This window comes from Halichoerus grypus, chromosome 15 (genome assembly GCF_964656455.1).
Source record: "Halichoerus grypus chromosome 15, mHalGry1.hap1.1, whole genome shotgun sequence".
Lineage (NCBI taxonomy): Eukaryota > Metazoa > Chordata > Mammalia > Carnivora > Phocidae > Halichoerus > Halichoerus grypus.
In genome coordinates, this window is record NC_135726.1 from 55,571,555 (window position 1) to 55,585,820 (window position 14,266).

At 50.1% G+C, this 14,266-nt stretch overlaps 2 protein-coding genes across 5 annotated transcripts in view; both read right to left on the reverse strand.

Annotated features, from left to right (window-relative positions):
* The window catches only part of LOC118543255 (sialic acid-binding Ig-like lectin 14), a 94,522-nt gene that overhangs the window by 37,637 nt on the left and 42,619 nt on the right, over positions 1-14,266 (reverse strand). The window lies entirely within an intron of this gene.
* LOC118543269 (beta-1,4-galactosyltransferase 3-like) lies at positions 492-14,128 on the reverse strand. 2 transcript variants are annotated; one of them, XM_036104155.2, is made up of 7 exons: positions 12,620-14,128; positions 5,120-5,400; positions 3,678-3,913; positions 1,759-1,946; positions 1,081-1,203; positions 829-930; positions 492-746 (listed from the first exon to the last, which is right to left on the reverse strand). In XM_036104155.2, exons 2-7 carry the CDS (start codon positions 5,397-5,399, stop codon positions 611-613), a joined length of 1,065 nt encoding a protein of 354 aa, XP_035960048.2. In that variant the 5' UTR covers position 5,400; positions 12,620-14,128; the 3' UTR covers positions 492-610. The 2 variants fall into 2 exon arrangements, with proteins under 2 accessions (XP_035960048.2, XP_035960047.2); XM_036104154.2 differs by lacking the exon at positions 1,081-1,203.

Here is a 14,266-nt window from a genome sequence, read left to right on the forward strand (position 1 = left end):
CACTACGCTCATAATCCTCTACCTGTGTGGGAACTCTGTCCTCTCTTTTATAAACATCGGATCATACCACACACGTGTGTGCACCTTGTTCTTTCCATGCTGCGGTGCATCTGCTCAGTGGCTGTGTGGTATTCTGTGGGGTGAGCACACTGGTTAATTCAACCATCCTCACAGGTTTTACTATTCGTTCTTCGCACCGCTTTCTTTGCTACGAGACAGCAGCAGGACTGCATACCCCTGTGGGGCACTGGCCCAGGAGCCAGGTACCCAAATTTGATCCTACATTGGTCACACAAGCTTTTAACTCCTCTGTCCTGGGCTTTTAAAGGACGATGCTAACTGCCTACCCCACAAGTTTTCGTGAGAAGTAAGTGGGTAGGTGAGTGGTCAGCACTTGGAACCACATGGAGAGAACCAGGGAATTTGAGTGGGGCTCTGAATCAATGCCTGGAAATGAAAGGGTGGGGATGAAGGTTGGCAGAGAGGAGAAGTGAGTAAAATAAACTCCTTTAATAGGCAACCAGTTGGGAGGGCTGCCCTGCAGCCCAGGTCTTAGGGATTCTGTTCCAGCCTCCAGCTCCCCCTCAGCTTGGCACGGGGGCTCCTAGGGCTAGGAAGTTGGGAAGTTGATGTCCACGGTGAGGTTGGTGTAGAGGGGCTGCAGCTCCTTGGAGAGCAGCCTGTAGCCCAGTGAGTTTATGCCATCCTGCTGCCATCTGCGGCGGATTGAGGCCAGAAGGCCAGGGCTGGGGGGAGGGGCAGCCACGTGAGCCCAGGACTTAGGGACCCCCCCCAAGATGGGACATCCTGCCTCCAACCCCAACTTACCTCTGGGGGCTCTGCTGGTGGCTGGGGTCCTGCCCCTCCAGCATGTGGTAGCAGCTAAAGAGCAGATGGGGTCGGGAGAGGAGCATCCCGCTCAGTTGCAGCCTTACAGGGGGAGAGGGCAGAGGGCAAGATGCCTGCCTCTGACAGGGTCCCTATGCCACACCCAGCCCTGCAGGCCACTGCGGCCTATGTCCCCCACACCATGGAGGGGCCTGCAGCCCCGTGCTAGGCTTCTCAAGCAGGGCCCCCCACCTGGCAGCGATGTCATGGTCCTCACGATCCCAGCCCCAGTACGAGTTGGGGAAGCCGTTTATCCTCAGGTAGTGAATGGGGCGCAGGGCAAACACCCCCCCAAGGTAGCTACAGTAGGGTAGCCTGAAGAGGCAGAGAGAGTTGGAAACAAGGAATTTCAGGCAACAGGGGCTCTGGCCAGGATCCCCAAGCATTATTTCTGGGTTTGCTCTTCCCCACTCACCCCTGTGATAACTAACCTCTCCCCTGACCCCTCAGGTGTCCCCTTCCCTGATCTTAGAGTAACCTTTCCTCTGCCCCTTGAGATGGGCCCTCACTTGACCTGGGATATCCCCTCCCCTAAATCATCTGACAGGCCCACCTTGTGACCCCTTAATGGCCCTTTCTCCCTAGACCCCTGGGATAACCCTCTCCTGCCCCCCAGTCAGCCCATCCTTTCATACATTCCCTTCTTTGACCTCCATCATGACCCTCTCTATCACTGACCAACCCCCCTAACACCTGCATCCAAAAGGTTCTTCCCTGTCTACAAGGCTTTTCCCTGGGCCCCAACATCCCTCTCTGCCTCAGTCCCAGGGATCAGGGCCTGGACCCTAATGATGGGCAGGGTGAGGTCCAGAAAAGCACAGGGCCTGGCCAACCATCCCCCCCCCCAGGAGGCCCCCTCACTCCACCTACTTGTAGTTGAACTTGTCAATGGCCACAGACACATGAGCAGGATAGATGTCACAGATGTAGAGGTTGCGGTCATCCTCTGGGAGGAGGTTCACATCGTGGAAAAAGACACAGTCCCATTCCTCCTCCTGCGTGGCCTCCCAGAACCCCACATTGCGCAGCTTGCCCCGGTTGAAGGCGGTGTTGTGCACCTGGGATGGACAGAGATGCTCGATGCTCCCTCACCAGCAGGCAGGAGCATTTCCCCACCTGCCAGGCCCATCCTCTCCCCTTTTCAAGTGCCATTCTCCTGCCTGGACCCTATTCCCACTGGAGCTGGAAAACCCAGAACTGTGTCCATGAGGGCACAGTTCAAAGGTTACCTCCCCTGGAAAACTTTTCCTGGATTCCCACCCCCATCTTAGGCAGAGTCAGTATCGTCAGCCCCCCAGCTCCGTCCACGGCCATTTTCAAGGTTCTCAAGGATCATCCCCTTCAAGAGACCATCTGAGGGAGGCAGGGGTTAGGGTAGGAGCAGGGAGCACCTACGTCTGTTTCTGCTCCTACCAAAGACTGGGTCTGATGCCCAGAAACCATGACAGGGTTTGCCTCTCCCTCTCCTCTTCCTCCATCATCATCATGTTCTCCTTCATCATCACCACCTTAATCGTTACCATCATCACTTGCTATCATGTTCATCGCCAGCATGAGCACCACCACCATCCTCTTCACCATCTCTGATGCCATCAACACAATCACCTCACCTCCATCACTGCTGTCAACATCATCCTCACCACCAACATCCTCACCACCTCGACTCCATCACTGCTGTCAACATCATCCTCACCACCAACATCCTCACCACCTCGCCTCCATCACTGCTGTCAACATCATCCTCACCACCATCATCCTCACCACCTCGCCTCCATCACTGCTGTCAACATCATCCTCACCACCAACATTCTCACCTCGCCTGCATCACTGCTGTCAACATCATCCTCACCACCATCATCCTCACCACCTCGCCTCCATCACTGCTGTCAACATCATCCTCACCACCATCATCCTCACCACCTCGCCTCTATCACTGCTGTCAACATCATCCTCACCACCATCATCCTCACCACCTTGCCTCCATCACTGCTGTCAACATCATCCTCACCACCATCATCCTCACCACCTCGCCTCCATCACTGCTGTCAACATCATCCTCACCACTATCACCATCCTCACCACCATCACCATCCTCACCCCTGGCACCAGCAGCACTTTAATCATCACCAGCAAAACCATCATCACCATCATCATTAGCACTATCACTTACTGAGTACCTACTATGTGCCAGGCCTTGACCTCATTGCTTTAGTCACCAACTCAATGAATGCTTCCTACAACCCGATGATGGAGGGGTTATTATCATCCCTGCCTCATGAATGAGAAAAGAGTGGCACAGAGTTCCCCAAGTTTATACATAGTTATACTGAGTGACAATGTGATGGGTGGATGGATGGATGGATGGATGATCGGTCCCACACTCTGACCACACAGCACTCTGACCACACAGGTTGTAATGGGCAACACTGAGAGTCAAACAAGCCTCCAAAGGACTCTAAACCTAGTGCTTTAAATTACTGCTTAGCTTCATTGCCCAACCTGGCCAGCCCTGGTCTCAGGGAGGCCCAGACCCAGCGGGCCTGAGTCTTCCAGACAGCCATTTGAGCCGATCCCAGACTCAGCCAGTCTAGACCCAACCTACAGCCCCAGCTCTGATTTCCCCCCAGTTCAAGTTCTTCTTGCCTCATAAACCCAGCCCCCCACCCCCTGGATATTCTCTGGCCCAAATGCTGTCAGCTCAGAGACTGACGATTTCAGCCTCAACTCTCCACAGCCGCGCTCAGACCCCTCTGCCTTCTTGCCTCTGGCCCTCCCCATTCCGGCTGCACCTGGTTCACCACGTAGACGGCATAGTGCAGTTGCTGGCGCTGCAGGAACGGGTGCAGGTGGAAGAGGAGGTGCCGCAGGTGCTGGTCTTGCCCATAGTAGGGCACCACAACGGCCGTGTGGCGCCGTGTCCAGCAGTCAGGTGGCCGGTACTGGCCTCCCAGCTCCACCCGCAGGTTCTTTTCCAGCACCTGCTCCATCGTCAAGTTCTCTGGGATCATCACCCTCAAGGGGCCATCTGAGAGAGGCAGACGCCGGGGATGGTCAGGGATCTGCCCCAGAAACCCCACAACCCAGCTGCACTGGGTTCAATCATGTCCACCCCCCCAAACCACATCCACTAGCACTTCAGCGTGTGACCTTATTTGGAAACAGGGTCTGTGCAGCTGTAGATGGTGAGAATGTAGAAGTATTGGATGAGGGTGGGCTCTAAATGCAACGACTGGTGTCCTTATAAGAAGATCACGTGAAGACAAGGCAGAAATCAAAGTGACGTGCCTACAAGCCAAGGAAAGCCAAGGATTGCCAGCAACCACCAGAAGCTAGGAGAGAGGCGTAGGACGGTTTCTCTCTCAGAGCATCCAGAAGGAATCAACTCTGCCGACACCCTGATTTTGGACTTCTGGCTTCCAGAGCTGTGGGAGAAAACTTCCTGTTGTTTTAAGGGTGTCTCTCCTGGGGTGGTTCTCAGGCCACCCGCTCTCCCTACACCTCAGACTGCTCCTTCCAGTTCCTCTCACTGAGGGCTCCACCGCCCACCCACCCAGCCCCAGCTGTGGCTCCTCCCCCTCTCCGTGGCAGACCGTATTTTTTCCAAAGACGCCACCACAGTATCTCTGACCTAACATGCCCTTCTTACAATGTGACTTTGATGCTCCTCCCAAGGAGAGGTGAGTCTATGTCCCCGCCCCTTAAAATTGGGTGGGCTTTTATGACAGTTTCAACGAGTGGGGTATGTCAGAAATGACACTACATGGCTTTTGAGACTAGATCATGGCTTCTGCCTGGTTTATGTGAACACTTGCGCCTGAAGCTTGTGGTTTCCGTGTAAGTGCTCAGGCCGCCATGCTGTGAGGAAGCCCAAACGAGCCCACTGGAGGGGCTACTTGGACCCTCTGAGATTGCGGGGAGAGAACGGGGTGCTTCTACCGACTGCTGTTTTAGCTCCAGCCACATATCACTGCAACGGCGTGAAAAACATGGACCACGACTGCCCAGTGGGACCCTTCCCCAACTCCCAACCCAGATACACATTGAGAGTTGATGACTGTTTAGAGACACTAATTTCTGGGGTGGTTCATTATGATGCAGTCACAGATGACCAGCACATGCTCTCCATCACCCCCAGCCACCAGGCCCATGCCTTCTGCTTCCCCAGGGAGTCCTGCTAGCTCCCCAAAGCCTGACACAGGGTTGGGGGTGTAGGACGCCCCCACAAGCTTACTGATGTAGGGTGAGATGAGGGGGCAGCTGGGCAGGTGCTCTTCACTAACGTCCACAGGGTGGATCTGGCTGAGGTTGGCATACACATCCTGGGAAGAGGTCCCTGCAGAGGAGACTGAGACCAAAAAGGGCAACTCTTCTCCCACCGTTGGCCTGTCCCGTATCAGGATGTGCAAGAAGGAGGCGAGGCTGTGGCGGTTGTGGTTCTGGTAGAGGAATGCCCCCATAAGCAGCAGCTGTACCCCCAGAAATAATAAGAGGAGCCCCCTCAGCTGTTCCATTCTGGGAAAGGAAACAGAAGGTCATTCTTCCCGTTTTGCAAACCCCTCACTTTTACCCCATGTAGCTCAGTCGCAGGGGCCTGCCCCACCCCTCCATGACTGGCTTTGCACACTGGAGGGTGGGGCAGGGTGAGAGAATGGCGAGGCCACTCAAGCTGCGCCACCTGCATGAAGAACCTGCCTTGGGCACATCTCCAGCCTCATCTCTTCCAGCTGGTCCCCTCCGAACCCCATGGTCACAGTGGACCCTAGCTGGTTGCTTCCCTGGGTGAGTGACTCAATCTCTCTAAGGCTCAGTGTCCTCATCTGTAATGGGGACTACAGTGGGATCGGGCTCACTGGGTTGCCACACGAGGACACAGTGTGCAATGCAACCCGGCTCCAGATTATTCCAGGCTGTGCCCGGTCTGCTCGTATCTCCAGCATCCTGTATGAAAGGGACCTACCTGACCCCTGTTTATTCCGGGTGCCCTTCTCTTCCCTTTAATGGGCGCCAAGTAGCCCCTAGAGGCTTATGCAGCCTCTGTATCTACCTCCGCCACAGTTTGATCATCCTGGATTGTGACCATCCTGTCAACCGCCCCCATCAGAGTAGGAGCTTGCAGAGAACAGGGTTCAGGACTGACTCATCTCTGGGTCCTTGGCATTTCCCAGGGCAGGAGGGCCCAGGAAATGAATAATGAATGAGTGAGTGAATGAATGATTCACCACCTGATACACTCCTGCTCGTCCTCAGCCACCGCAAGTTCTCCTCGCCAGGGAGCCTTCTCCACATCCTCCCCTCTCTGCCTCAGCCCTCCTCGTCCCCCGTATCTCAGCTGTCACTGCTCTGGCCACCAGACCAAGAATGACCCGTGTCCAGATCTCCTTCCTTCACCAGCCTGGGAGTGGGGCAGGCCTCGGCCCAGTTCAGCCCTGGGTCCCCAGCATCACCCAGCACGAGGGCTGAGTGCTTGTTCATCTCTAGTTACTAAGCATCACTTCTGTGCCAGGATCATTGTGGGAATCAACAAAGCTGCCACAAGCAAAATCAACAAAAACCTCTACCCCCGGGAAACCCACATTCTGGTGGGAAAGACAGACAAGAAAACAGGTCATTTCAGAGAACAATAAAAACCTATACATCAAATGGGGTGGAGGAGGAAATGGATGGAGAGTAAAGAAATGGATAGAGGCTGGGCAGAGGAAACAGCAGGTGCAAAGGCCCTCAGGTGGGCAGGGGGAGTCAAAGGGCACTGAACGGTCATACACAACGTTGGTGTCCTTCTCTCTAAATCGGCGAGCGTATTTTTAGATGAACCAGAAGATTATCTCATTACAGAAGCAGGCTCAGTACTGAATCTCAAATGTGGTACAAGATAGAATGTGATCGGGGACAGAAAATCCTTCAATTTTGGAGCATGGAAACAAGAATCCAGTGTCATAGCAAATTCTCTGTTGCGGGGCAGGAATAAGGAAGAACTACCTGCGGGCAGAATTCCTCTTAGCTTTTCAGCTGGAAAGACAGCATACAGAGGAGTGCTGTTTCATAGAATGCCAAGCAGACTTTTGAGTGGCACTCCAAATGCAGACGCCCCTCCTTTAATCAAAATGAGAAGAAACCCCCACATATGGTGGAAATGCACCCCATCCACACACACAAGACAACTGATTGTCAAGTATGCCTCAGGGACCTCAGCTGGACTTGGTGCTGCCCTTTGGGACCAAAACCAGTCTTTGAAACATACTGGTAGAGTTGGCCCAGCAATTTATGAATGTATTTGCTGAAAACAGCAGGGCTCATACTAATCCCTATTTCCCGGCGGTGAATGCTGCGGGTGTGGACCGTGCCTGAGTCCTGCCACACTGCCCAGTGTCCAGCTGCTCTGTCAACAGTTGGGGGGGCCAACAGAGCCTCGATGGTGACTCTTCTCCCCCTTCCTAGGCAGGGGGTCGGCGAGCTTGGAGGAGCAAGGAGTCTTCCACGGTGTATGTGTGCTCAGGAGCTTGGTTCTTCACGCAGGAGTCGGCTGCATCTGGTGGTTTCCGTGGGGCCACCAACAAAGGGAGTGTGTTGGACACACATCACCCAGTGTTAGGACACTCAGGCCCACATCTCCAGACTTCCTCCTCCTCCTGCAGGACAGGAAAGTCTGCTATTGAACGTGTGGTCTATCTCCCAGGGAGCCGAGTAAAAAGGACCCCTCCGACTCCACAGGAAATGTGACAGGATTTTGTGGACAGCAGCAAGCGATTATCTTCTGACTCCTCATTTTATAATTAATCCCTATTGCGAATACAGGGGTTATGACTTAAGACACAGTGCTACCGTCATTTGGCCTCCTGGGGGAGAAAATTTAATTACGAACAATGATTTAAAAAAAAAATTGGCAGCATAATCATGTGACTGTAGGTGTGGGAGTATAAGTGTTCCTGTTACTTCCTCAAAAAATAGAAGAGTCCAGTTCACTACTGTTGAAAGGTGAACCAGGTATGATAAATCAACTGCGTATCGTTTCCCAAAGTTACATAAGATTTCAAGAAAAAAAAAATCTGACGTCTTACACTAACAGCAACTCCCATGCATATGACATGATTCAAGTTAGTACACCCACATTTCCCAAGTGACACGTATCCAAGTCTCATTTAATAAGTTATATTTTCATTTGGGGAAAGCAAGCTTTGTTCCGCTGCTGTGTGGTGCGTGTATAACCCTTAAGAGCCTACCATGACCTGAGATACCCAGAGTCTCCCGCAGGAGTCTGGACTGCCTGGATCCCCCTAGAGCATGGTCCCTCCCTCCTGGCGGGTTCCCGGTGTATAGAACCTGTTTTATCTAGCAGAGGTCTTCCAAGTGGGGTGTATACACACAACTCCCCGCATGGAAGTGTATTTCTATTCTAATCATTTAAGGTGACACTTGGTTCATGTTGGGATGTTCTGTATTCAGAACAACCAAAGCTGGGGCACCTGGGTGGCTCAGCCATTAAGCGTCTGCCTTCGGCTCAGGTCATGATCCCAGGGTCCTGCGATCGAGCCCCGCATTGGGCTCCCTGTTCAGCAGGAAGCCTGTTTCTCCCTCTCACAATCTCCCTGCTTGTGTTCCCTCTCTCGCTCTCTGTCAAATAAATAAAATCTTAAAAAACAACGAAAGCATGACAGTTTAGTAGAACTAATTCTTTTTTAAAAATTCAACTGAAATGTTTTCAGGGGAAATTTTTTCAAGTTATACTGAATAAAATATCCAGGTAAAAATTAATGGTCCCCATTAGAATTGGTATGCATTTTTCTCTTAGGTACTTAAAGCCTATTTGAGTCATGTCATAAAATATTTATTCCATTAACAGCCAGTCCTCATCTCATGTCACCTTGGAAAACACATAACATCTTCCACCTCTGAGTAACAAAAAAAAAAAACCCTTAATGTTGAAAACTGTCAGATGCCAATTTAATATGAGGTGAGGATATAAAATTTTTCACAATGTTTTTGGGCCTCCCAAACAGAAGTGTTTTAGAATTACTATAATACACAAATATATACATACACACTCAGACCCCTTCTGTCTTAACTGGTACCAAGATGTATGAAAAATTGTTTTAATAATTTCCTAAATCATAAAAGCAAATGGGAAAATTCACTCATTGGATCAGAAGTACATGTACTAAGCTTCTTGGTTAAGGTCCCGTTGTCCTGGGGAGCGGGGCAGGATGACCTTGCAATTTGCTGAGACGTTCTCGTGGTCCGAAGCAAGGCTGTCCAGTATAATGCAAGTCACAGACATAATTTTACATTTCTATTAGTCATGTTTATAAAGTAAAAATAAACAGGTGCCAATTAATTTTAATATTACACTTAACCCAATATAGCAAAAATACTGTGATTTCAACATGTAATCAAGGTAAAAAATTACTTGAGAGATTATTTTACATTCTTTTTTCACATAAAGTCTTCTAATCTGGTATTTTATGTTTACCACACGGCTCTATTCAGACTAGACACAGTTCATTAGCCACACACAGCTAGTGGGCACCATACTGAAGAGCCACACTTCGGATATCTGTACTTATCTCCTATGTGCCTGGAAAAAACCTGTATTCTCACATCTTCAGCTCTTCAGACCATTACTTCAAGCTTGTCAGGGGTCTTTTTTTTTTTTTTTTAAGATTTTATTTATTTATTTGACAGAGAGAGAGAGATAGCGAGAGCAGGAACACAAGCAGGGGGAGTGGGAGAGGGAGAAGCAGGCTTCCTGCCGAGCAGGGAGCCCGATGCAGGGCTCGATCCCAGGACCCTGGGATCATGACCTGAGCCGAAGTCAGATGCTTAACAACTGAGCCACCCAGGTGCCCCTGTCAGGGATCTTGCTGAAATTTTCCATAGCTTTAGTTTTTTGTCTGCTTGATGAATTGCTGAGAAAGATATATTAAAATGTCACAGTGCTTCTAGAATGTGTCCATTTCTTCTCCTCATCCTGCTCACTTTGGCTTTATTTCTTTGGAGACTGTGTTGTTAGGTACATCCAAGTTTAGAATTGTTTTGTCATCCTGGTGATTCCTTCTTCATTTGTGATGACACTCTTTATTACTCATAGTGCTTTTTGACTCGAAAATCTGTTCGGTGATTGTAGCTGAACATAAGATTTCTTTGTGCTGTTTTCCTGGTATATCTTTTTCTCCCCTCTTATGTTCACACTTTTGAGTCTTTACTTATTAGATGTGGGTCCTGTGTGTACAGCATATAACTTTTTTCTTAATTCTCCTGATGATTCAGACAATTTTGCTAGTTCCTATTCTTCCCACAGCGAATCTTAGCCATCAGGGAAATTCAAATCAAAACCACATTGAGATACCACCTTACACCAGTTAGAATGGCAAAAATTGACAAGGCAAGAAACAAATATTGGAGAGGTTGTCAAGAAAGGGGAACCCTCTTACACTGCTGGTGGGAATGCAAGTTGGTACAGCCACTTTGGAAAAGTGTGGAGGTTCCTCAAAAAATTAAAAATAGAGCTACCCTATGACCCAGCAATTGCACTCCTGGGTATTTACCCCAAACACACAGATGTAGTGAAAAGAAGGGCCATATACACCCCAATGTTCATAGCAGCAATGTCCACAATAGCCAAACTGTGGAGAGAGCCGAGATGCCCTTCAACAGATGAATGGATAAAGAAGATGTGGTCCATATATACAATGGAATATTACTCAGCCATCAGAAAGGATGAATACCCAACTTCTACATCAACATGGATGGGACTGGAGGAGATTATGCTAAGTGAAATAAGTCAAGCAGAGAAAGTCAATCATCATATGGTTTCACTTATTTGTGGAACATAAGGAATAGCATGGAGGACATTAGGAGAAGGAAGGGAAAAATGAAGGGGGGGAAATCGGAGGGAGAGATGAACCATGAGAGACTATGGACTCTGAGAAACTGAGGGCTTTAGAGGGGAGGGGGGTGTGGGGATGGGTTGGCCCGGTGATGGGGATTAAAGAGGGCACGTACTGCATGGAGCACTGGGTGTTATACGCAAACAATGAATCATGGATCACTACATCAAAAACTAATGATGTATTGTGTGGTGACAAACAAAACAAAACAAAAGATTTTTTTTTTTTACATAATCTCTACATCAAACATGGGGCACAAACCTATAACCCCAAGATCAAAAGTCACATGCTCTTCTGAGACTGAGCCAGCCAGCTGCCCCCACAGCAAATCATATTTAAAAACATTTCTTAATAATTTCGCCTAATCTAAACCAACATTAAGCTTTTAGGTTTTATAAACTAATATAATCCACAAAGGGAGTCCTGACCTTAATTGAACTCTAACCCATTGTCTGGTTGGGGGTGTCTTGGGAGATACGGTGGTAGAGCTCAGGGAGGTTTCCCCAAAGAGGTAGCATTCTGGGCAGATCCTGAAGGGTAAATACGCATTCAACCCCCACGACAAGGGAGGGAAAGGCATTCTAGGCAAAGAGAGATGCATGCACCTGAGAGCTTGGTGTGCATAAGTAGAGGTGGTAATGGTAGCTCACGTCTTCAGAGCACTTACTATGGCCCAAGAGCTGTTGTAAGCACCCATCAAGTGTTCTCTCTTCTCAGCCTCAGCACTACTGACATTTTGGGCATGTTAGTTCTTTGCTAGAGGGGCTGTCCTGTGTGTTAGAGGTTTGTAACACTGCTGGATGCCAGTCTCGCCCTACCCCAGTTGTGACAACCAAAAATGTCTCTGCCAAATGTCCTCTGGGGATCACAATCATCCCAGGTTGAGAACCACTGCTCTCATCATATGAGGGCTGGACTATTATTATTTCTATCTTACAGGTGAGAAAATGTCAGTTGTCCACAGTGACACAACCAGGATGGTAATCCCAGGATCTGAACCAAGCTGCTTCTGTCCTTAACCACCATACCACATGGCAAGCTTCCCGCCTAGGCTCTGTGCTCACTGGGGTGCAAATAAGAGTAGGAGACAAGAAAGGAGGGGTAAGCTAGGGGCAGCTCAGGTGACAGGGCCTCTGACAAAGTGAGGGACCAGGGGCTGTGGGAGCCCAGAGGTGGCCTCGTTAATGCAGTGCAAGGGAGGACGGGTCCTGTAGGCTTCCTAGAGGAAGTACATCCACATGGCTACCTGGATGAGAAATAGGAATCAGTGTGGTGAGGAGGAGTGAGGGAGGGAGAGTCTGCAGAAAGAGAGGACGGCATGTGCAAACACCTGACAGAACTAAGTTACTTCACTGGCAATTGTGTGGGACCTGCCAGAGGCTCAGGAGGCTGAAAAGTCATCAGGGGCTTGGTTGCAAACACCAGGTTGAGGGACTCAACCTTATCCTGCAAGTGATGAGAAGCTATAGTCTTCTGCCCTCTCCAGAAGCCCCCGACAGCAACTTACAGTCTTTTCCACTGGAATATTAATATGTTGCAACAAACAAAACATAAAACTTTTGCAAAGCATCCATAAGGAACTTCTGCCCAAACCGTGCCAGCTTGCTGGTGAATGTGGCCACCGAGGGCTACAGGGACTGGTCCAGTTCTCAACACTACCAATTACTGCTGCCCCAGGGAAGTGACCTAAGGAACCAGAACACCCCAGCCCCAAGCATTTACTAAGCCCCGAGCACTGGTCTTAATGCTTTACATAGGTTAACTCATTTAATTCTTTAACCCAACAATGCTATTATCATCCCCACTGGACAGATGAGGACACTCAAGCACAGAAAGTTTTCATCACTTACTCAAGGTCACACAACTAAGCAAGTGGCACAGGGAGTCAACTGGCAGGCTGGCTTTCACATCCTCTTTTTGTCAATGATGTCCAGTTTGAGGTAAACCTTTTTATCAGTTTCTCAGCTGAAAGTATGTGGGTGGTGTTGAGATCTGCTCAAATATTTAGTGAAAGAAACTTGCAAAGTAGGAGACTAAAACCAACACAGAAACACCTGAATTTGCATACTAGTTTTTGGGTGAGAAAACCAATGTACATCACAGCAGAATACCACTTAGGCCAGGGTTCCTCAGCCTTGGCACTGTTGTTTTGAACCGGGTAATTCTTTACAGTGAGAGGCCATCCTGTACACATTATGTTTGGCAGCATCCTTGGCCTCTACCTACCAAACACTAGTCACACCCTTCCCCTGCTTCCTTGTTGTGACAACCAAAAATGTCTCCAGAGAGTGCCAAATGTTCTCTGAGGTACAAAACCACCCCCAAACTGAGAAATGACTTACAGACTATCAGTAGGTTGCCTGAGGTTTGGAAACTGTCACCCCACTCCTTGCTTTAAAAGAAAAATTAGGCCTGGTCACGAAAGGAAAGCCATCCCTGGTTATGAAAACTAAATGGGATGAAAATAATGAAAGTTTACTGCTTGGTGAACAAACAGTTTCCATATTACCTCATTTATCTTCACAGTCTATGCGGCAGATTCTGTTATAACCCCCACTTTACAGAGGAGGAATCTGACATGCTGCCTGGAAATGCAGAGTACGTCCAATTGCTCAGTAAGTGCTGATCTTTCCCTCATGTCCTGGCTCGCAGCACTTGTAACTGGGTCCCTGCAGCCCCAGACATCTTGTCCCTCCACATCAAGCTTCATCATCCTTATCTCCCCAGCCACGCCTGACACTCCTATGTCCCCCAGGGCCCCAGGGCAGGACCTGAACACAGGAAGACTCAGGAAATCACTAACGTATGAGCCCGATGACCCGGGTTCAACCCTCTTGACAGCTTCAGACGCTCAAACGTCCCCCATCACCCTTCACTCTCAATCCTCCCTATCAAGGGCCTCCCAGGGGTAGAGACAAGAGAATCTCGGAATATAACACGCAGGAGAGAAGGCAATTTGGGGGCTGGAAAGCGAATGAGGGGAGCCGGGCTCTGGCTGACTCTTGGGAGAATGCACCCTAACCCTGGGAACCTTCCATCTCATGGGTCTCACCTGCCCTCCACCCCGAGCTCTGTCTTCAACCCCACAAGGCTGGAGGTGAGCGCACTTGTCACTGAGCCACACGGGTGCGTAACTGTTCACCCGGGTCACTCCCCGAGCCTGGCGCGCGCGTGAAGAGCAAACCGCTCCTGCCGGCTCCGCGCACGCACAACCCCCAAGCCCGCACGGCCGTGGCTCCCCGTGCGGGCGCGCACCCACTCCCACTCCCGTGGGGGGCGCGTAAAAGCCCACCCCGTGTCCCGGCAACGCGGCCCAATCCCTGCAACCTGCGCAGCGCACGTGCGGCCTCTCCCTTGCGCACCCCTATTCCTTTCTCCCCCCACCCCGACAACTCTCCACTAGCACCTCAAATCCTATCATACTCCCATAAGGGCAGAAAACCTAAAAAGCATCCATTCCTTTTTTAGAATACAGTGCATAGCGCGAGGTTGCCCTT

Bases quoted from the DNA above. Each gene is read 5' to 3' on its own strand.
- LOC118543269 (XM_036104155.2), bottom strand. From the start codon at position 5,399: ATGGAACAGCTGAGGGGGCTCCTCTTATTATTTCTGGGGGTACAGCTG. The intron at 3,914-5,119 runs GTAAGCTTGTGG...TGCCTCTCTCAG, and splicing joins CCTCATCTCACCCTACATCA to ATGGCCCCTTGAGGGTGATG. The intron at 931-1,080 runs GTGGGGGGCCCT...TCCCCCTGTAAG, and splicing joins GACCATGACATCGCTGCCAG to GCTGCAACTGAGCGGGATGC.